The 21,264-nt window shown below is 54.3% G+C and overlaps 1 protein-coding gene across 1 annotated transcript in view; it reads right to left on the bottom strand.

The window, feature by feature from the left end:
* LOC144490099 (thrombospondin type-1 domain-containing protein 4-like) overlaps window positions 1–20,991 on the bottom strand; it is a 33,484-nt gene extending 12,493 nt beyond the window's left edge. The window contains exons 1-7 of the mRNA XM_078207908.1: window positions 20,792–20,991; window positions 16,755–16,921; window positions 14,762–14,867; window positions 12,423–12,728; window positions 9,657–9,786; window positions 3,781–3,985; window positions 791–964 (exon numbers count right to left, since the gene is read on the bottom strand). Of these exons, the coding sequence (XP_078064034.1) occupies window positions 791–964; window positions 3,781–3,985; window positions 9,657–9,786; window positions 12,423–12,728; window positions 14,762–14,867; window positions 16,755–16,921; window positions 20,792–20,978 (1,275 nt within the window). The 5' untranslated portion in view covers window positions 20,979–20,991. The remainder of the gene's footprint in view (window positions 1–790; window positions 965–3,780; window positions 3,986–9,656; window positions 9,787–12,422; window positions 12,729–14,761; window positions 14,868–16,754; window positions 16,922–20,791) is intronic.
* Between the last annotated feature and the right edge of the window lie 273 nt (window positions 20,992–21,264).

Raw genomic sequence — 21,264 nt, forward strand, 5'->3', positions numbered from 1 at the left:
ATTTAGCATGGCCAATCCACCGAACCTGCACATCTTTGGACACTAAGGGGCAATTTAGCATGGCCAATCCACCTAACCCGCACATCTTTGGACACTAATGGGCAATTTAGCACGGCCAATCCTCCTAACCCGCACATCTTTGGACACTAAGGGACAATTTAGCATGGCCAATCCCCCTAACCTACACATCTTTGGACACTAATGGGCAATTTAGCATGGCCAATCCACCTAACCCACACATCTTTGGACACTAAGGGACAATTTAGCATGGCCAATCCCCCGAACCTACACATCTTTGGACACTAATGGGCAATTTAGCATGGCCAATCCACCTAACCCGCACATCTTTGGACACTAAGGGGCAATTTAGCATGGCCAATCCACCTAACCTGCACATCTTTGGACACTAAGGGGCAATTTAGCACGGCCAATCCCCCTAACCTACACATCTTTGGACACTAAGGGGCAATTTAGCATGGCCAATCCACCTAACCTGCACATCTTTGGACTGTGGGAGGAAACCGGAGCACCCGGAGGAAACCCACGCAGACACGGGGAGAACGTGCAGACTCCGCACAGACAGTGACCCGAGCCGGGAATCGAACCCGGGGTCCCTGGCGCTGTGAGGCAGCAGCGCTAACCCACTGTGCCACCCATAATGACAAACCTCACCCCCGAGTCGCAACACCCATCACCTCAACCCTCTGCCCACAACCCCCCCCATGCTCCCGGACGGACATGTTCGCACCCCTGGCACCCCACGCCTGTACAGACAGGCCCCCCCCCTTACCTTGCTGCTCCAGTCAGTGTAGAACCAGGTCTTTATGCAAGGGCCCATGTCACAGGTCTCGCTGTCGGTGGGTTTCTGCTTCGCGCTGCACTCCCCCTCGCCCACCACGTTGCCCTGGTTGCTGACGCACCGGATACTCCGTTTCCTCTGCCCGACGCCACAGGGGACGGAACACTGCGGACAGCCAGAGGGGTCAGATGTCAGGAGCCGATGAGGTAAGGTCAAGGGGTGCTTCGATCACTGGACCGCGAATCGGAAAGGTGTCAGGGGATGATGGGGCTTCAGGAGAAACCACTTTCCCCAGAGATTGGGGAGAACGTGGGACTTACGTCCATCCCCTCCTCCCGTCACCCAAAGGCAGCTGAAGGCACGGCCGCCAATGGCGGAGCGATGGGAATCGGGGGATGCTCAAGAGGCCGGAATTGGAGGAGCGGAGAGATCTCGGAGTGTTGTAGGAGCTGGAGGAGGTTACAGAGATAGGGAGGGGGTGTAGGGGCTGGAGGAGGTTACAGAGATAGGGAGGGGGTGTAGGGAGCTGGAGGGGTTACAGAGATAGGGAGGGGGTGTAGGGGCTGGAGGGGGTTACAGAGATAGGGAGGGGGTGTAGGGGCTGGAGGAGGTTACAGAGATAGGGAGGGGGTGTAGGGGCTGGAGGGGGTTACAGAGATAGGGAGGGGGTGTAGGGGCTGGAGGGGGTTACAGAGATAGGGAGGGGGTGTAGGGGCTGGAGGGGGTTACAGAGATAGGGAGGGGGGTGTAGGGACTGGAGGGGGTTACAGAGATAAGGAGGGGGTGTAGGGGCTGGAGGAGGTTACAGAGATAGGGAGGGGGTGTAGGGAGCTGGAGGAGGTTACAGAGATAGGGAGGGGGTGTAGGGGCTGGAGGGGGTTACAGAGATAGGGAGGGGGTGTAGGGGCTGGAGGGGGTTACAGAGATAGGGAGGGGGTGTAGGGGCTGGAGGGGGTTACAGAGATAGGGAGGGGGGTGTAGGGACTGGAGGGGGTTACAGAGATAAGGAGGGGGTGTAGGGGCTGGAGGAGGTTACAGAGATAGGGAGGGGGTGTAGGGAGCTGGAGGAGGTTACAGAGATAGGGAGGGGGTGTAGGGGCTGGAGGAGGTTACAGAGATAGGGAGGGGGTGTTGGGGCTGGAGGAGGTTACAGAGATAGGGAGGGGGGTGTAGGGGCTGGAGGGGGTTACAGAGATAGGGAGGGGGTGTTGGGGCTGGAGGAGGTTACAGAGATAGGGAGGGGGGTGTAGGGGCTGGAGGGGGTTACAGAGATAGGGAGGGGGTGTAGGGGCTGGAGGGGGTTACAGAGATAGGGAGGGGGTGTAGGGGCTGGAGGGGGTTACAGAGATAGGGAGGGTGTGTAGGGGCTGGAGGAGGTTACAGAGATAGGGAGGGGTGTGGGGGCTGGAGGAGGTTACAGAGATAGGGAGGGGAGCGTGGGGGCTTGAGGAGGGCTACAGAGCGAGGGAGGGTTGTAGGGGGTTACACAAATAAGGAAGGGGTGTAGGGGGCTGGAGGAGGTGATGGAGATAGGGAGGGGGTGGAGGGGCTAGAGGGGATTACAGAGATAGGGAGGGGGTTTTAGGGGGCTGGAGGGGGTACAGAGATAGGGAGGGAGCATAGGGGCTGGAGGGGGTTACAAAGATAGGGAGGGGGTTTTAGGGGGCTGGAGGGGGTTACAGAGATAGGGAGGGGGTGTAGGGGCTGGAGGAGGTTACAGAGATAGGGAGGGGTTGTAGAGGCTGGAGGGGGTACAGAGATAGGGAGGGAGCATAGGGGCTGGAGGGGGTTACAGAGATAGGGAGGGGCTGAAGGGGATTACAGAGATAGGGAGGGGGTTGTAGGGGGCTGGAGGGAGGTTACAGAGATAGGGAGGGGGTGTAGAGGCTGGAGGGGGTACAGAGATAGGGAGGGAGCATAGGGGCTGGAGGGGGTTACAGAGCTAGGGAGGGGGTGTGAAGGGGCTGGAGGGGGTTACAGTGATAGGGAGGGGGTGTAGGGGCTGGAGGAGGTTAGAGATAGGGAGGGGGTGTAGGGGCTGGAGGGGATTACAGAGATAGGGAGGGGGTGTAGGGGCTGGAGGAGGTTACAGAGATACGGAGGGGGTGTAGGGGCTGGAGGAAGTTACAGAAATAGGGAGGGGGTGTGGGGGTTGGAGGGGTTTATAGAGATAGCGATGGGGGTGTAGGGAGCTGGAGGGGGTTACAGAGATAGGGAGGGGGGGTCGGGGCTGGAGGAGGTCACAGAGATAGGGAGGGGGTGTAGGGGCTGGAGGGGGTTACAGAGATAGTGAGGGGGGGGTGTAGGTGCTGGAGGAGGTTACAGAGATAGGGAGGGGGTGTAGGGGGCTGGAGGGGGTTAGAGAGATAGGGAGGGGGTGTAGGGGTTGGAGGAGGTTACAGAGATAGGGTGGGTGGTGTAGGGGCTGGAGGGGGTTACAGAGATAGGGTGGGGGGTGTAGGGGCTGGGGGAGGTTACAGAGATAGGGTGGGGGGTGTAGGGGTTGGAGGAGGTTACAGAGATAGGGAGGGGGTTACAGAGATAGGGAGGGGGTGTAGGGGCTGGAGGGGGTTACAGAGATAGGGAGGGGGTGTAGGGGCTGGAGGGGGTTACAGAGATAGGGAGGGGGTGTAGGGGGCTGGAGGGGGTTACAGAGATAGGGAGGGGGTGTAGGGGCTGGAGGGGGTTACAGAGATAGGGTGGGGGGTGTAGGGGCTGGGGGAGGTTACAGAGATAGGGTGGGGGGTGTAGGGGTTGGAGGACGTTACAGAGATAGGGAGGGGGTTACAGAGATAGGGAGGGGGTGTAGGGGGTTACAGAGATAGGGAGGGGGTGTAGGGGCTGGAGGGGGTTACAGAGATAGGGAGGGGGTTACAGAGATAGGGAGGGGGTGTAGGGGCTGGAGGGGGTTACAGAGATAGGGAGGGGGTGTAGGGGGTCACAGAGGTAGGGATTACACAGACAGATGTTGATATATTTACCGACTCCCAGTCGCTCTGTATGTGCCAGTGAGTGCAGGCTCGGGCCTCACAGGGCTGTGTGCTGTTTGGCTTCTCCAGGTGACTGCAGCCTTGTGGGTGGACAGCGACAGTACGGTTCGCGTAGGCTTGTCGGCAGAGGACCTGACGGTGGTGTACCCCTCGTCCACAGGTCTTGCTGCACTGTGACCACGGTCCCACACTCCAACTACACAGAAACACGCAGGGGTGAGAGGGAGGAGACAGTATGTTCACAATATACATCCACGATTCGGAGGAAGGAACTGAGGGCACTGTTGCTAAGTTTGCAGATGATACAAAGACATGCAGAGGGACAGGTAGTATTGAGGAAGCAGGGGGGCTGGAGAGGGACTTGGACAGGTTCGGAGAGTGGGCAAAGAAGTGGCAGATGGAATACAATGTGGAAAAGTGTGAGGTTATGCACTTTGGAAGGAGGAATGGAGGCAGAGACTATTTTCTAAATGGGGAAATGCTTCGGAAATCAGAAACACAAAGGGACTTGGGAGTCATTGCTCAAGATTCTCTTAAGGTTAACGTGCAGGTTCAGTCGGCAGTTAGGAAGGCAAATGCAATGTTAGCATTCATGTCGAGAGGGCTAGAATACAAGAGCAGGGATGTACTTCTGAGGCTGTATAAGGCTCTGGGTCAGACCCCATTTGGAGCATTGTGAGCATTGGGCCCCGTATCGAAGGAAGGATGTGCTGGCCTTGGAAAGGGTCCAGAGGAGGTTCACAAGAATGATCCCTGGAATGAAGAGCTTGTCGTACGAGGAACGGGTTGAGGACTCTGGGTCTGTCCTCGATGGAGTTTAGAAGGATGAGGGGGGGATCTTATTGAAACTTACAGGATACTGCGAGGCCTGGATAGAGTGGACGTGGAGAGGATGTTTCCACTAGTGGGAAAAACTAGAACCAGAGGCACAACCTCAGGCTAAAGGGACAATCCTTTAAAACAGAGATGAGGAGGAATTTCTTCAGCCAGAGAGTGGTGAATCTGTGGAACTCTTTGCCGCAGAAGGCTGTGGAGGCCGGATCATTGAGTGTCTTTAAGACAGAGATAGATAGGTTCTTGATTAATAAGGGGATCAGGGGTTATGGGGAAAAGGCAGGAGAATGGGGATGAGAAAAATAGCAGCCATGATTGAATGGGGGAGCAGACTCGATGGGCCGAGTGGCCTCATTCTGCTCCTGTGTTTTATGGTCTCATTTAGCCCTCGATTAGATTCCAGTCTGTAACTCACTCCCGGGTATCTGTTACTCTATATATAAACCACCCCGAACCCCTCGATTAGATTCCAGTCTGTAACTCACTCCCGGATATCTGTTATTTTATATATAAACCACCCCGAACCCCTCGATCAGATTCCAGTCTGTAACTCACTCCCGGGTATCTGTTATTCTATATATAAACCACCCCGAACCCCTCGATTAGATTCCAGTCTGTAACTCACTCCCGGGTGTCTGTTATTCTATGTATAAACCACCCCGAACCCCTCGATTAGAGTCCAGTCTGTAACTCACTCCCGGATATCTGTTACTCTATATATAAACCACCCTGAACCCCTCGATTAGATTCCAGTCTGTAACTCACTCCCGGGTATCTGTTACTCTATATATAAACCACCCTGAACACCTCGATTAGATTCCAGTCTGTAACTCACTCCCGGGTATCTGTTATTTTATATATAAACCACCCCGAACCCCTCGATTAGATTCCAGTCTGTAACTCACTCCCGGGTATCTGTTATTTTATATATAAACCACCCCGAACCCCTCGATTAGATTCCAGTCTGTAACTCACTCCCGGGTATCTGTTATTTTATATATAAACCACCCCGAACCCCTCGATTAGATTCCAGTCTGTAACTCACTCCCGGGTATCTGTTATTTTATATATAAACCACCCCGAACCCCTCGATCAGATTCCAGTCTGTAACTCACTCCTGGGTATCTGTTATTCTATATATAAACCACCCCGAACCCCTCGATTAGATTCCAGTCCGTAACTCACTCCCGGGTGTCTGTTATTCTATGTATAAACCACCCCGAACCCCTCGATTAGATTCCAGTCTGTAACTCACTCCCGGATATCTGTTACTCTATATATAAACCACCCCGAACCCCTCGATTAGATTCCAGTCTGTAACTCACTCCCGGATATCTGTTATTTTATATATAAACCACCCCGAACCCCTCGATCAGATTCCAGTCTGTAACTCACTCCCGGGTATCTGTTATTCTATATATAAACCACCCCGAACCCCTCGATTAGATTCCAGTCTGTAACTCACTTCCGGGTGTCTGTTATTCTATGTATAAACCACCCCGAACCCCTCGATTAGAGTCCAGTCTGTAACTCACTCCCGGATATCTGTTACTCTATATATAAACCACCCTGAACCCCTCGATTAGATTCCAGTCTGTAACTCACTCCCGGATATCTGTTACTCTATATATAAACCACCCTGAACCCCTCGATTAGATTCCAGTCTGTTACTCACTCCCGGGTATCTGTTATTCTTTATATAAACCACCCCGAACCCCTCCATTAGATTCCAGTCTATAACTCACTCCCAGGTATCTGTTATTCTATATATAAACCACCCCGAACCCCTCGATTAGATTCCAGTCTGTAACTCACTCCCAGGTATCTGTTACTCTATATATAAACCACCCTGAACCCCTCGATTAGATTCCAGTCTGTAACTCACTCCCGGGTATCTGTTATTTTATATATAAACCACCCCGAACCCCTCGATTAGATTCCAGTCTGTAACTCACTCCCGGGTATCTGTTATTTTATATATAAACCACCCCGAACCCCTCGATTAGATTCCAGTCTGTAACTCACTCCCGGGTATCTGTTATTTTATATATAAACCACCCCGAACCCCTCGATTAGATTCCAGTCTGTAACTCACTCCCGGGTATCTGTTATTTTATATATAAACCACCCCGAACCCCTCGATCAGATTCCAGTCTGTAACTCACTCCTGGGTATCTGTTATTCTATATATAAACCACCCCGAACCCCTCGATTAGATTCCAGTCCGTAACTCACTCCCGGGTGTCTGTTATTCTATGTATAAACCACCCCGAACCCCTTGATTAGATTCCAGTCTGTAACTCACTCCCGGGTATCTGTTATTCTATATATAAACCACCCCAAACCCCTCGATTAGATTCCAGTCTGTAACTCACTCCCGGGTATCTGTTATTCTATATATAAACCACCCTGAACCCCTCGATTAGATTCCAGTCTGTAACTCACTCCCGGGTATCTGCTATTCTATATATAAACCACCCCGAACCCCTCGATTAGATTCCAGTCTGTAACTCACTCCCGGGTATCTGTTATTCTATGTATAAACCACCCTGAACCCCTCGATTAGATTCCAGTCTGTAACTCACTCCCGGGTATCTGTTATTCTATATATAAACCACCCCGAACCCCTCGATTAGATTCCAGTCTGTAACTCACTCCCAGGTATCTGTTACTCTATATATAAACCACCCTGAACCCCTCGATTAGATTCCAGTCTGTAACTCACTCCCGGGTATCTGTTATTCTATATATAAACCACCCCAAACCCCTTGATTAGATTCCAGTCTGGAACTCACTCCCGGGTATCTGTTATTCTATATATAAACCACCCCGAACCCCTCGATTAGATTCCAGTCTGTAACTCACTCCCAGGTATCTGTTACTCTCTATATAAACCACCCGAACCCCTCGATTAGATTCCAGTCTGTAACTCACTCCTGGGTAACTGTTATTCTTTTTATAAACTAACCCGAACCCCTCGATTCGATTCCAGTCTGTAACTCACTCCCGGGTATCTGTTATTCTTTTTATAATATACCCCGAACCCCTCGATTAGATTCCAGTCTGTAACTCACTCCCGGGTATCCGTTATTCTATATATAAACCACCCCGAACCCCTCGATTAGATTCCAGTCTGTAACTCACTCCCGGGTATCTGTTATTCTATATATAAATCACCCCGAACCCCTCGATTAGATTCCAGTCTGTAACTCACTCCCGGGTATCTGTTATTCTATATATAAACCACCCCGAACCCCTCGATTAGATTCCAGTCTGTAACTCACTCCCGGGTATCTGTTATTCTATATATAAACCACCCCGAACCCCTCGATTAGTCTCCAGTCTGTAACTCACTCCCGGGTATCTGTTATTTTATATATAAATCACCCCGAACCCCTCGATTAGATTCCAGTCTGTAACTCACTCCCAGGTATCTGTTATTCTATATATAAACCACCCCGAACCCCTTGATTAGATTCCAGTCTGTAACTCACTCCCAGGTATCTGTTATTCTATATATAAACCACCCCGAACCTCTCGATTAGATTCCAGTCTGTAACTCACTCCCGGGTATCTGTTATTCTATATATAAACCACCCCGAACCCCTCGATTAGATTCCAGTCTGTAACTCACTCCCGGGTATCTGTTATTCTATATATAAACCACCCTGAACCCCTCGATTAGATTCCAGTCTGTAACTCACCTCCGGGTATCTGTTATTCTATATATAAACCACCCCGAACCCCTCGATTAGATTCCAGTCTGTAACTCACTCCCAGGTATCTGTTATTCTATATATAAACCACCCCGAACCCCTTGATTAGATTCCAGTCTGTAACTCACTCCCAGGTATCTGTTATTCTATATATAAACCACCCCGAACCTCTCGATTAGATTCCAGTCTGTAACTCACTCCCGGGTATCTGTTATTCTATATATAAACCACCCCGAACCCCTCGATTAGATTCCAGTCTGTAACTCACTCCCGGGTATCTGTTATTCTATATATAAACCACCCCGAACCCCTCGATTAGATTCCAGTCTGTAACTCACCTCCGGGTATCTGTTATTCTATATATAAACCACCCTGAACCCCTCGATTAGATTCCAGTCTGTAACTCACTCCCGGGTATCTGTTATTCTATATATAAACCACCCCGAACCCCTCGATTAGATTCCAGTCTGTAACTCACTCCCGGGTATCTGTTATTCTATATATAAACCACCCCGAACCCCTCGATTAGATTCCAGTCTGTAACTCACTCCCGGTATCTGTTATTCTATATATAAACCACCCTGAACCCCTCGATTAGATTCCAGTCTGTAACTCACTCCCGGGTATCTGTTATTCTATATATAAACCACCCCGAACCCCTCGATTAGATTCCAGTCTGTAACTCACTCCCGGGTATCTGTTATTCTATATATAAACCACCCCGAACCCCTCGATTAGATTCCAGTCTGTAACTCACCTCCGGGTATCTGTTATTCTATATATAAACCACCCCGAACCCCTCGATTAGATTCCAGTCTGTAACTCACTCCCGGGTATCTGTTATTCTATATATAAACCACCCTGAACCCCTCGATTAGATTCCAGTCTGTAACTCACTCCCGGGTATCTGTTATTCTATATATAAACCACCCTGAACCCCTCGATTAGATTCCAGTCTGTAACTCACTCCCCCAGGGACCTGTCAATGAAATGTCTGACTGCTGCAGTACCTCTGTATCTCAAGAGGTGGCAGCATTGGGCTGCCTTTCTGTCACACGATGGCTAATTCTTGCGGCCACACCATCGCTATCCTTCAATTTTATCATTTCTCCCTCCGACGGGAGAGGAAGTTCCCTGAACCTGCTCCGCAAGTCCGAGTCGGAGTCGGAGGATGGCTCGGCGCGCCAGAGGGACAATCGGAGGTGGTTCTCTGAGCGGGATAAGCCGCTGTGTGGCTCACCGGGGACACAGAGGTTGGGGGAGGGGGGGGGGGGACATGTGGGAGAGCTGGGGGCAGCTACTGGTCAAAGTACTCACAAGGCCGGACAGGGGTGGGTGTTGCAGGCCTCTGCCACACTGGCCGGTTTGCTCACTGAGTCGCAGTGCCCGTCGGGGACCAGTTCCTGCGTATTCTGCGCCACGCATCGGAAGATGGGATACTGGAATCCTGCGGGCAGAGGGGAGAAAACGTGTGGGCGATTGTCAGGACGGGACTCCCACCCCTCCCGCTCCACCCCCCCCGCCGCCGTCCCAGCTCACCACCGCCCCCCCCCCCCCCCCCCCCGCCCCGGCTCTCCCCCTCCGGCCACTCCGCCCCCCCCCCCCCCCCCCCCCCCCGCTCCGGCTCTCCCCATTCCCCTCTCCCACAAGGAAAGGCCTCACCCGCCCCATGGGCCCCACATCATCCCATTTCTTAAAAGGGCAACTCGCCATTTTAGGTGCATTTACATAGAATCCCCACAGGAGGCCATTCGGCCCATCGAGTCTGCACCAAACACAATCCCACCCAGGCCCTATCCCCATAACTGTATGCGTTTACCCTAGCTAGTCCCCCTGACACTAAGGGGCAATTTAGCACGGCCAATCCCCCTAACCTGCACATCTTTGGACACTAAGGGGCAATTTAGCATGGCCAATCCCCCTAACCTGCACATCTTTGGACACTAAGGGGCAATTTAGCACGGCCAACCCACCTAACCTGCACATCTTTGGACACTAAGGGGCAATTTAGCATGGCCAATCCACCTAACCTGCACATCTTTGGACACTAAGGGGCAATTTAGCATGGCCAATCCCCCTAACCTGCACATCTTTGGACACTAAGGGGCAATTTAGCATGGCCAATCCCCCTAACCTGCACATCTTTGGACACTAAGGGGCAATTTAGCATGGCCAACCCACCTAACCTGCACATCTTTGGACACTAAGGGGCAATTTAGCATGGCCAACCCACCTAACACGGTGGCACAGTGGGTTAGCACTGCTGCCTCACAGCGCCAGGGACCTGGGTTCGATTCCCGGCTCGGGTCACTGTCTGTGCGGAGTCTGCACGTTCTCCCCGTGTCTGCGTGGGTTTCCTCCGGGTGCTCCGGTTTCCCCCCACAGTCCGAAAGATGTGCGGGTTAGGTGCATTGGCCGTGCTAAATTGCCCCTTAGTGTCAGGGGGACTAGCTCGGGTAAATGCATGGACTTATGGCGATAGGGCCTGGATGAGAATGTGGTCGGTGCAGACTCGATGGGCCGAATGGCCTCCTTCTGCACTGTCGGGATTCTATGATTCTATCCTATGACGCGAAGGGGCAATTTAGCACGGCCAATCCGCCTAACCCGTACATCTTTCGGACTGTGGGAGGAAACCGGAGCACCCGGAGGAAACCCACGCAGACACGAGGAGAATGTGCAGACTCCACACAGACACCGAGCCTGGAATCGAACCCAGGTCCCTGGCGCTGTGAGGCAGCAGTGCGAACCCACTGTGCCACCGTGCCATTGCTCTCTCCTTTTGTCCCACTGCCCCCTCCTTTTATATTCATGATGACACATGAATGTCCCCCAGAATTGGATTGGTCGTGGGTTGTCAAAACCATCAGATTCAAATTTAATAGGTTCTTGGTATCTAAGAAGTGCCTGATTCAAATTGATTGGCCATGTTCAAAAGCCTGTTGCTGTGGTAACACTGCTGCTTGGCCTTTCGATACAAATATTTCAGTCTGGGCTCTCTGTGTACCAGCAATTTGTTTAAACTTGCTGAGCACAGACTGAGCACCACCTTTCAATGGGGCCACTCGACGCTTTCCCCGAGCATTGTATAAACTACAATTACTCCAGCCAGCCTCGCAACAGTACGAATTAGTGTATTCTTGTGTCCCATCCTGCTGAGTGCAAGAGAAAAAGCTTCCGCCAACCCTGTCTCTACTTTGGTAATAGTTAATCCCCAACCTTTGCGTTTGGGATATGGCCAGTGAGGGGCGCTCGGGAGGGAAGGGCATCTCTTCCGCTCTGCCTACCCCTCCCTGCCACGCAGAAACCCCCCCGCCTCACCCCCGGGGCAGAGAGTTTGACTTCAGGAAGTGTAAAGGAGAACATGCCCCTGTCTACATCAGGGGACGAAGTAGAAAGGGTCGAGTGCTTCAAGTTTTTAGGTGTCCAGATCACCAACAACCTGTCCTGGTTCCCCCCATGCCGACACGATAGTTAAGAAAGCCCCACCAACGCCTCTACTTTCTCAGAAGACTAAGGAAATTTGGCATGTCAGCTACGACTCTCACCAACTTTTACAGATGCACCATAGAAAGCATTCTTTCTGGTTGTATCACAGCTTGGTCTGGGGCTCCTGCTCTGCCCAAGACCACAAGGAACTACAAAAGGTCGTGAATGTAACCCAATCCCATCTCGCAAACCAGCCTCCCATCCATTGATTCTGTCTACACTTCCCGCTGCCTCGGGGAAAAGCAGCCGGCATAATTAAGGATCCCCACGCACCCCGGATATTCTCTCTTCCCCCTTCTTCCGTCGGGAAAAAGATACAAAAGTCTGAGGTCACGTACCGACCGACTCAAGAACAGCTTCTTCCCTGCTGCTGTCAGACTTTTGAATGGACCTACCTCGCATTAAGTTGATCTTTCTCTACACCCTAGCTGTGACTGTAACACTACAATCTGCACACTCTCCTTTCCTCCTCTATGAACGGTATGCTTTGTCTGTATAGCGCGCAAGGAACAATACTTTTCACTGTATCCCAATACATGTGACAATAATAAATCAAACCAAAAGCTCCTCCTGTCCTCTCCTCCCTGACCTCACCTTTCCCACAGGACACGGAGCACTGAGTCGCACTCTGCGAGGTCCAGCGGTAGACAGGCTGGGCCTGTACGGGATCTTCCTGTGCGTCGGTGTGGTATTCCTGCAGCCGCCGGTCGCGTTGCCCCCCGCGGGGCCTGGGCGGGACGGGACTCCCCTGGTGGGCACCGGCGTTCCCGTGGTAGGTGCTGACGCCGCCCCCGTGCGTTCCGGCGTTCCGCTGGTGCGTTCCGAGGTTGCCACGATGCGTCAGGACGGAGCCACTTTCCAAGGCGGACACCTCCCTCAGACCCCCGGTGGTGGGCGAGCCTGGGGGTTGGGGGGGGGGGGGGGGAGGACAGAGATAATGGGGAAGATTGGCCACTTACCGCACTCGCTCCCCATCACGCGGGCAACCTGATCGAAACGCCACGCGGCCAGAGGAAAGAATCTACTTACACAGCAAGATCCCACCACCACCAATGCAAGCAGAAAAAAATTATCACCAATCTATTCACTTATAATGATCTACTTCCACCAACCGGGTTGAAGATTGACCCTCCCACAGTGCGGCGCTCCCTCGGCACTGACCCTCCCACAGTGCGGCGCTCCCTCTGCACTGACCCTTCCACAGTGCGGCGCTCCCTCGGCACTGACCCTCCCACAGTGCGGCGCTCCCTCGGCACTGACCCTCCCACAGTGCGGCGCTCCCTCGGCACTGACCCTCCCACAGTGCGGCGCTCCCTCGGCACTGACACTCCCACAGTGCGGCGCTCCCTCGGCACTGACCCTCCCACAGTGCGGCGCTCCCTCAGCACTGACCCTCCCACAGTGCGGCACTCGCTCAGCACTGACCCTCCCACAGTGCGGCGCTCCCTCAGCACTGACCCTCCCACAGTGCGGCGCTCCCTCAGCACTGACCCTCCCACAGTGCGGCGCTCCCTCAGCACTGACCCTCCCACAGTGCGGCGCTCCCTCGGCACTGACCCTCCCACAGTGCGGCGCACCCTCGGCACTGACCTCCCGCAGTGCGACGCTCCCTCAGCACCGACCCTCCCACAGTGCGGCGCTCCCTCAGCACCGACCCTCCCACAGTGCGACGCTCCCTCAGCACCGACCCTCCCACAGTGCGGCGCTCCCTCAGCACTGACCCTCCCACAGTGCGGCGCTCCCTCGGCACTGACCCTCCCACAGTGCGGCGCTCCCTCAGCACTGACCCTCCCACAGTGCGGCGCTCCCTCGGCACTGACCCTCCCACAGTGCGGCGCTCCCTCAGCACTGACCCTCCCACAGTGCGGCGCTCCCTCAGCACTGACCCTCCCACAGTGCGGCGCTCCCTCAGCACTGACCCTCCCACAGTGCGGCGCTCCCTCAGCACCGACCCTCACACAGTGCGGCGCTCCCTCAGCACTGACCCTCCCACAGTGCGGCGCACCCTCAGCACCGACCCTCCACAGTGCGGTGCTCCCTCAGCATTGACCCTCCCACAGTGCGGCGCTCCCTCAGCACTGACCCTCCCACAGTGCGGCGCTCCCTCAGCACTGACCCTCCCACAGTGCGACGCTCCCTCAGCTCTGACCCTCCCACAGTGCGGCGCTCCCTCAGCACCGACCCTCCCACAGTGCGGCGCTCCCTCAGCACTGACCCTCCCACAGTGCGGCGCTCCCTCAGCACTGACCCTCCCACAGTGCGGCGCTCCCTCGGCACTGACCCTCCCACAGTGCGGCGCTCCCTCGGCACTGACCCTCCCACAGTGCAGCGCTCCCTCGGCACTGACCCTCCCACAGTGCGGCGCTCCCTCAGCACTGACCCTCCCACAGTGCGGCGTTCCCTCAGCACTGACCCTCCCACAGTGCGGCGCTCCCTCAGCACTGACCCTCCCACAGTGCGGCGCTCCCTCAGCACTGACCCTCCCACAGTGCGGCGCTCCCTCAGCACTGACCCTCCCACAGTGCGGCGCTCCCTCAGCACTGACCCTCCCACAGTGCGGCGCTCCCTCAGCACTGACCCTCCCACAGTGCGGCGCTCCCTCAGCACTGACCCTCCCACAGTGCGGCGCTCCCTCAGCACTGACCCTCCCACAGTGCGGCGCTCCCTCAGCACCGACCCTCCCACAGTGCGGCGCTTCCTCAGCACTGACCCTCCCACAGTGCGGCGCTCCCTCAGCACTGACCCTCCCACAGTGCGGCGCTCCCTCAGCACTGACCCTCCCACAGTGTGGCGCTCACTCAGTAATGAAGAGAGGGGGTGGCAGAGAGAGCTAGTTAGCCAATGAAACGCAGTGACGGTTGATCTCAGTGTTTCTCCAATACAGTTGGCCGTTCCGTTTCTCTCACTCACATTCTGCCGTCACTGTGTCTTACCGTAACTCTGAGAGGACTGGAGAGGATTCTGTGGCGGGTGAACGGGATTATCCACAGGAAGGACAAACTCGTAATGAATCCCAGGATTATCCTGCTGGAATATCATCTAAAAGAAAAAAAGCACATCGGGAAATTCAAACCATCACAGCACGGGGTTAGATACAGAGTAAAGCTCCCTCTACACTGTCCCCCATCAAACACTCCCAGGACAGGTACAGCACGGGGTTAGATACAGAGTAAAGCTCCCTCTACACTGTCCCCCATCAAACACTCCCAGGACAGGTACAGCACGGGGTTAGATACAGAGTAAAGCTCCCTCTACACTGTCCCCATCAAACACTCCCAGGACAGGTACAGCACGGGGTTAGATACAGAGTAAAGCTCCCTCTACACTGTCCCCCATCAAACACTCCCAGGACAGGGACAGCACGGGGTTAGATACAGAGTAAAGCTTCCTCTACACTGTCCCCCATCAAACACTCCCAGGACAGGGACAGCACGGGGTTAGATACAGAGTAAAGCTTCCTCTACACTGTCCCCCATCAAACACTCCCAGGACAGGTACAGCACGGGGTTAGATACAGAGTAAAGCTCCCTCTACACTGTCCCCCATCAAACATTCCCAGGACAGGTACAGCACGGGGTTAGATACAGAGTAAAGCTCCCTCTACACTGTCCCCCATCAAACACTCCCAGGACAGGTACAGCACAGGGTTAGATACAGAGTAAAGCTCCCTCTACACTGTCCCCCATCAAACACTCCCAGGACAGGTACAGCACGGGGTTAGATACAGAGTAAAGCTCCCTCTACACTGTCCCCATCAAACACTCCCTGGACAGATACAGCACGGGGTTAGATACAGAGTAAAGCTCCCTCAACACTGTCCCCATCAAAGACTCCCAGGACAGGTACAGCACGGGGTTAGATACAGAGTAATGCTCACTCTACACTGTCCCCATCAAACACTCCCAGGACAGGTACAGCACGGGGTTAGATACAGAGTAAAGCTCCCTCTACACTGTCCCCCCATCAAACACTCCCTGGACAGATACAGCACGGGGTTAGATACAGAGTAAAGCTCCCTCAACACTGTCCCCCATCAAACACTCCCAGGACAGGTACAGCACGGGGTTAGATACAGAGTAAAGCTCCCTCGACACTGTCCCCATCAAAGACTCCCAGGACAGGTACAGCACGGGGTTAGATACAGAGTAATGCTCACTCTACACTGTCCCCATCAAACACTCCCAGGACAGGTACAGCACGGGGTTAGATACAGAGTAAAGCTCCCTCTACACTGTCCCCCCATCAAACACTCCCAAGACAGGTACAGCACAGGGCTAGATACAGAGTAAAGCTCCCTCTACACTGTCCCCCCATCAAACACTCCCGGGACAGGGACAGCACGGGGTTAGATACAGAGTAAAGCTCCCGCTACACTGTCCCCCATCAAACACTCCCAGGACAGGTACAGCACAGGGTTCGATACAGAATAAAGCTCCCTCTACACTGTCCCATCAAACACTCCCAGGAGAGGTACAGCACGGGGTTAGATACAGAGTAAAGCTTCCTCTACACTGTCCCCCATCAAACACTCCCAGGACAGGTACAGCACGGGGTTAGATACAGAGTAAAGCTCCCTCTACACTGTCCCCCATCAAACACTTCCAGGACAGATACAGCACGGGGTTAGATACAGAGTAAAGCTCCCTCTACACTGTCCCCCATCAAACACTCCCAGGACAGGTACAGCACGGGGTTAGATACAGAGTAAAGCTCCCTCTACACTGTCCCCCATCAAACACTCCCAGGACAGATACAGCACGGGGTTAGATACAGAGTAAAGCTCCCTCTACACTGTCCCCATCAAACACTCCCAGGACAGGTACAGCACGGGGTTAGACACAGAGTGGAGCTGCCTCTCTGCGGGTGGGTGCAGGAGTACAGGCCCTGTGGTGATCAACCTTTCCGGAACTCCCCTCCGACACTTACATAAACATCCAGACTCTCGGTGGTGGGTCCCTCAGCGTAGAAAGACTCTCCACTGGTCTCTGTGGGTCGCTTGTAGACGAAGGTGGTCCCCGCTGATTCGTACACCCCAGGCCGATCTATCGCCCAGTTCCCGTTGATTATGGAGTGACCCGTCCGACTCCTCAGGGCTGCGAGGAGAGAGAGGGAAAGGAAGGGAATAAGACTGTGGAGCGGGACACACTCTATCAGCTGGGATCGGTGGCACGCTGTGGTCTCATTGGCAGTGGGGTTCTGGGCATCGCTGGGGCAAGGTACAGCATTCATTCCCCATCCCTCATTGCCCCCTGAACTGTGTGCCACACTCGGTCAGAGGAGGGCTGTTCGGAGAAAGTAAAGTAGAAAGAGCTTCAAGTTTTTAGGTGTCCAGATCACCAACAACCTGTCCTGGTCCCCCCCACGCCGACACTATAGTTAAGAAAGCCCCACCAACGCCTCTACTTTCTCAGAAGACTAAGGAAATTTGGCATGTCAGCTACGACTCTCACCAACTTTTACAGATGCACCGTAGAAAGCATCCTTTCTGGTTGTATCACAGCTTGGTCTGGGGCTCCTGCTCTGCCCAAGGCCGCAAGGAACTACAAAAGGTCGTGAATGTAGCCCAGTCCCATCACGCAAACCAGCCTCCCATCCATTGACTCCGTCTACACTTCCCGCTGCCTCGGGGAAAAGCAGCCGGCATAATCGAGGACCCCCACGCACCCCGGACATTCTCTCTTCCACCTTCTTCCGTCGGGAAAAAGATACAAAAGTCTGAGGTCACGTACCGACCGACTCAAGAACAGCTTCTTCCCTGCTGCCGTCAGACTTTTGAATGGACCTACCTCGCATTAAGTTGATCTTTCTCGGCACCTTAGTTATGGCTGTAACACTACATTCTGCACCCGCTCCTTTCCTTCTCTATGAACAGTCTGCTTTGTCTGGAAAGCGCGAGAAACAATACTTTTCATTGTATGTTAATACACTTGACAAGAATAAATCAAATTGTGTGTGTGTTTGTGTGTCTGTGAGATCTGGAGTCACATGTAGGCCCAACAGGGTAAGGACAGCAGTCAGGCGATGGCCCAGTGGTATTATCGGTAGACTATTAACCCAGAAACTCAGCTAATGTTCTGGGGACCCGGGTTCGAATCCCGCCACGGCAGATGGTGGAATTGGAATTCAATAAAAAATATCTGGAATTAAGAATCTACTGATGACCCATTGTCGGAAAAACCCATCTGGTTCTCTTTAGGGAAGGAAATCTGCCGTCCTTACCCCGGTCTGGCCTACATGTGACTCCAGAGCCACAGCAATGTGGTTGACTCTCAACTGCCCCCTCCAAGGGCAACTAGGGATGGGCAATAAATGCTGGACCAGCCAGAGACACCCATGGCCCAGGAATTAATAAAAGTTACCCTTTGAGGAAGTGGTGGGTGAGCCGCCATCTTGAACCCGCTGTGGTCCCCGTGTGTGGGGTAGGTACACCCACAGCGCTGTTAGGGAGGGAGTTCCGGGATTGTTATTGGACATCAGTCAGTCCCCGTGTGTGGGGTAGGTACACCCACAGCGCTGTTAGGGAGGGAGTTCCGAGATTGTTATTGGACATCAGTCAGTCCCCGTGTGTGGGGTAGGTACACCCACAGTGCTGTTAGGGAGGGAGTTCCAGGATTGTTATTGGACATCAGTCAGTCCCCGTGCGGTGTAGGTACACCTACAGTGCTGTTAGGGAGGGGGTTTCGGGATTGTTATTGGACATCAGTCAGTCCCCGTGTGTGGGGTAGGTACACCGACAGTGCTGTTAGGGAGGGAGTTCCGGGATTGTTATTGGACATCAATCAGTCCCCGTGTGTGGGGTAGGTACACCCACAGCGCTGTTAGGGAGGGAGTTCCGGGATTGTTATTGGACATCAGTCAATCCCCGTGCGGTGTAGGTACACCTACAGTGCTGTTAGGGAGGGGGTTCCGGGATTGTTATTGGACATCAGTCAGTCCCCGTGTGTGGGGTAGGTACACCCACAGTGCTGTTAGGGAGGGAGTTCCGGGATTGTTATTGGACATCAGTCAGTCCCCGTGTGTGGGGTAGGTACACCCACAGTGCTGTTAGGGAGGGAGTTCCGGGATTGTTATTGGACATCAATCAGTCCCCGTGTGTGGGGTAGGTACACCCACAGCGCTGTTAGGGAGGGAGTTCCGGGATTGTTATTGGACATCAGTCAATCCCCGTGCGGTGTAGGTACACCTACAGTGCTGTTAGGGAGGGGGTTCCGGGATTGTTATTGGACATCAGTCAGTCCCCGTGTGTGGGGTAGGTACACCCACAGTGCTGTTAGGGAGGGAGTTCCGGGATTGTTATTGGACATCAGTCAGTCCCTGTGTGTGGGGTAGGTACACCTACAGTGCTGTTAGGGAGGGGGTTCCGGGATTGTTATTGGACATCAGTCAGTCCCCGTGTGTGGGGTAGGTACACCCACAGTGCTGTTAGGGAGCGAGTTCCGGGATTGTTATTAGACATCAGTCAATCCCCGTGCGGTGTAGGTACACCTACAGTGCTGTTAGGGAGGGGGTTCCGGGATTGTTATTGGACATCAGTCAGTCCCCGTGTGTGGGGTAGGTACACCCACAGTGCTGTTAGGGAGGGAGTTCCGGGATTGTTATTGGACATCAGTCAGTCCCTGTGTGTGGGGTAGGTACACCTACAGTGCTGTTAGGGAGGGGGTTCCGGGCTTGTTATTGGACATCAGTCAGTCCCCGTGTGTGGGGTAGGTACACCCACAGTGCTGTTAGGGAGCGAGTTCCGGGATTGTTATTAGACATCAGTCAATCCCCGTGCGGTGTAGGTACACCTACAGTGCTGTTCGGGAGGGGGTTCCAGGATTGTTATTGGACATCAGTCAGTCCCCGTGTGTGGGGTAGGTACACCCACAGTGCTGTTCGGGAGGGAGTTCCGGGATTGTTATTGGACATCAATCAGTCCCTGTGTGTGGGGTAGGTACACCCACAGTGCTGTTAGGGAGGGAGTTCCGGGATTGTTATTAGACATCAGTCAATCCCCGTGCGGTGTAGGTACACCCACAGTGCTGTTAGGGAGGGAGTTCCGGGATTGTTATTGGACATCAATCAGTCCCCGTGTGTGGGGTAGGTACACCTACAGTGCTGTTAGGGAGGGGGTTCCGGGATTGTTATTGGACATCAGTCAGTCCCCGTGTGTGGGGTAGGTACACCCACAGCGCTGTTAGGGAGGGAGTTCCGGGATTTTGACCCCAGCCACAGTGAAGGAACGGCCGATATATTTCCCAGTCGGGATGGTGAGTGGCTCGGAGGGGGGAACTTGCAGGCGGTGGGTGTTCCCCATGTGTCTGGTGCCCCCCCCCTTGTCCTTCTCGATGGTAGAGGTGACGGGTTGGGAAGGTGCTGTTGAAGGAGCCTTGGCGAGTCGCTGCGGTGAATCTTGTAGATGGTTCACACGCTGCCTCGGGGGTGGAGGGAGTGAGTGTTTGTGGTCAGCGTGTCGATCGAGCGGGGCTGCTTTGTCCTGGATGGTGTTGAGCTTCTCGAGTGTTGTTGGGAGCCGCACCCATCCAGGCAAGTGGAGAGTGTCCCATCACACTCCTGACTTGTGTCCTTGTAGATGGCGGACAGGCTTTGGGGAGTCAGGAGGTGAGTTACTCTCTGCAGGATTCCCAGCCTCTGACCTGCTCTGGGAGCCACTGTGTTTGTATGGCTGGGTCCAGCTCAGTTTCTGGTCAATGGTGACCCCCAGGATATTGATAGTCGGGGGGGGGGATTCAGCGATGGTCAATGCCATTGAAGGGGCGATGGTGTTGGAGGTGGTCCTTGCCTGGCACTTGTGTGGCGCGAATGCCATTCGTCAGAGAATCAACCCCCCCCCCCCCCCCCCACTTCCCCCCCCCCACTTCCCCACCCCCCCCCCCCCCACTTCCCCACCCCCCCCCCCCCCCACTCCCCCCCCCCCCCCCCCCCACTTCCCCCCCCCCCCCCCCCCCCCCCCCACCGCTCACCCAGATAGTTGCGACTGCGTGCCACCTCTGTCACGTTAATCTTGGTCGCTCGGCTGGGAATGGCGATGATCTTATGGTAGCCCACGTTGACCTGAGAATCCTCAAAGATCCCAAACACACGCTGGCACGAGGAGCCGTTTCCCCCACACACTCCGCACTTGTCCGGACGCGCCCCGGAGCCCAGCATTCCATCACAGCCGGCCGTCTGCATGGGGAGAGGACAGTCAGACAAAGAACAAAGACCAATACAGCACAGGAACAGGCCCTTCGGCCCCTCCAAGCCCGCGCCGCTCCCTGGTCCAAACTAGACCATTCTTTTGTATCCCTCCATTCCCACTCCGTTCATGTGGCTATCTAGATAAGTCTTAAACGTTCCCAGTGTGTCCGCCTCCACCACCTTGCCCGGCAGCGCATTCCAGGCCCCCACCACCCTCTGTGTAAAATACGTCCTTCTGATATCTGTGTTAACCTCC

This window comes from Mustelus asterias, unplaced genomic scaffold (genome assembly GCF_964213995.1).
Source record: "Mustelus asterias unplaced genomic scaffold, sMusAst1.hap1.1 HAP1_SCAFFOLD_2874, whole genome shotgun sequence".
Lineage (NCBI taxonomy): Eukaryota > Metazoa > Chordata > Chondrichthyes > Carcharhiniformes > Triakidae > Mustelus > Mustelus asterias.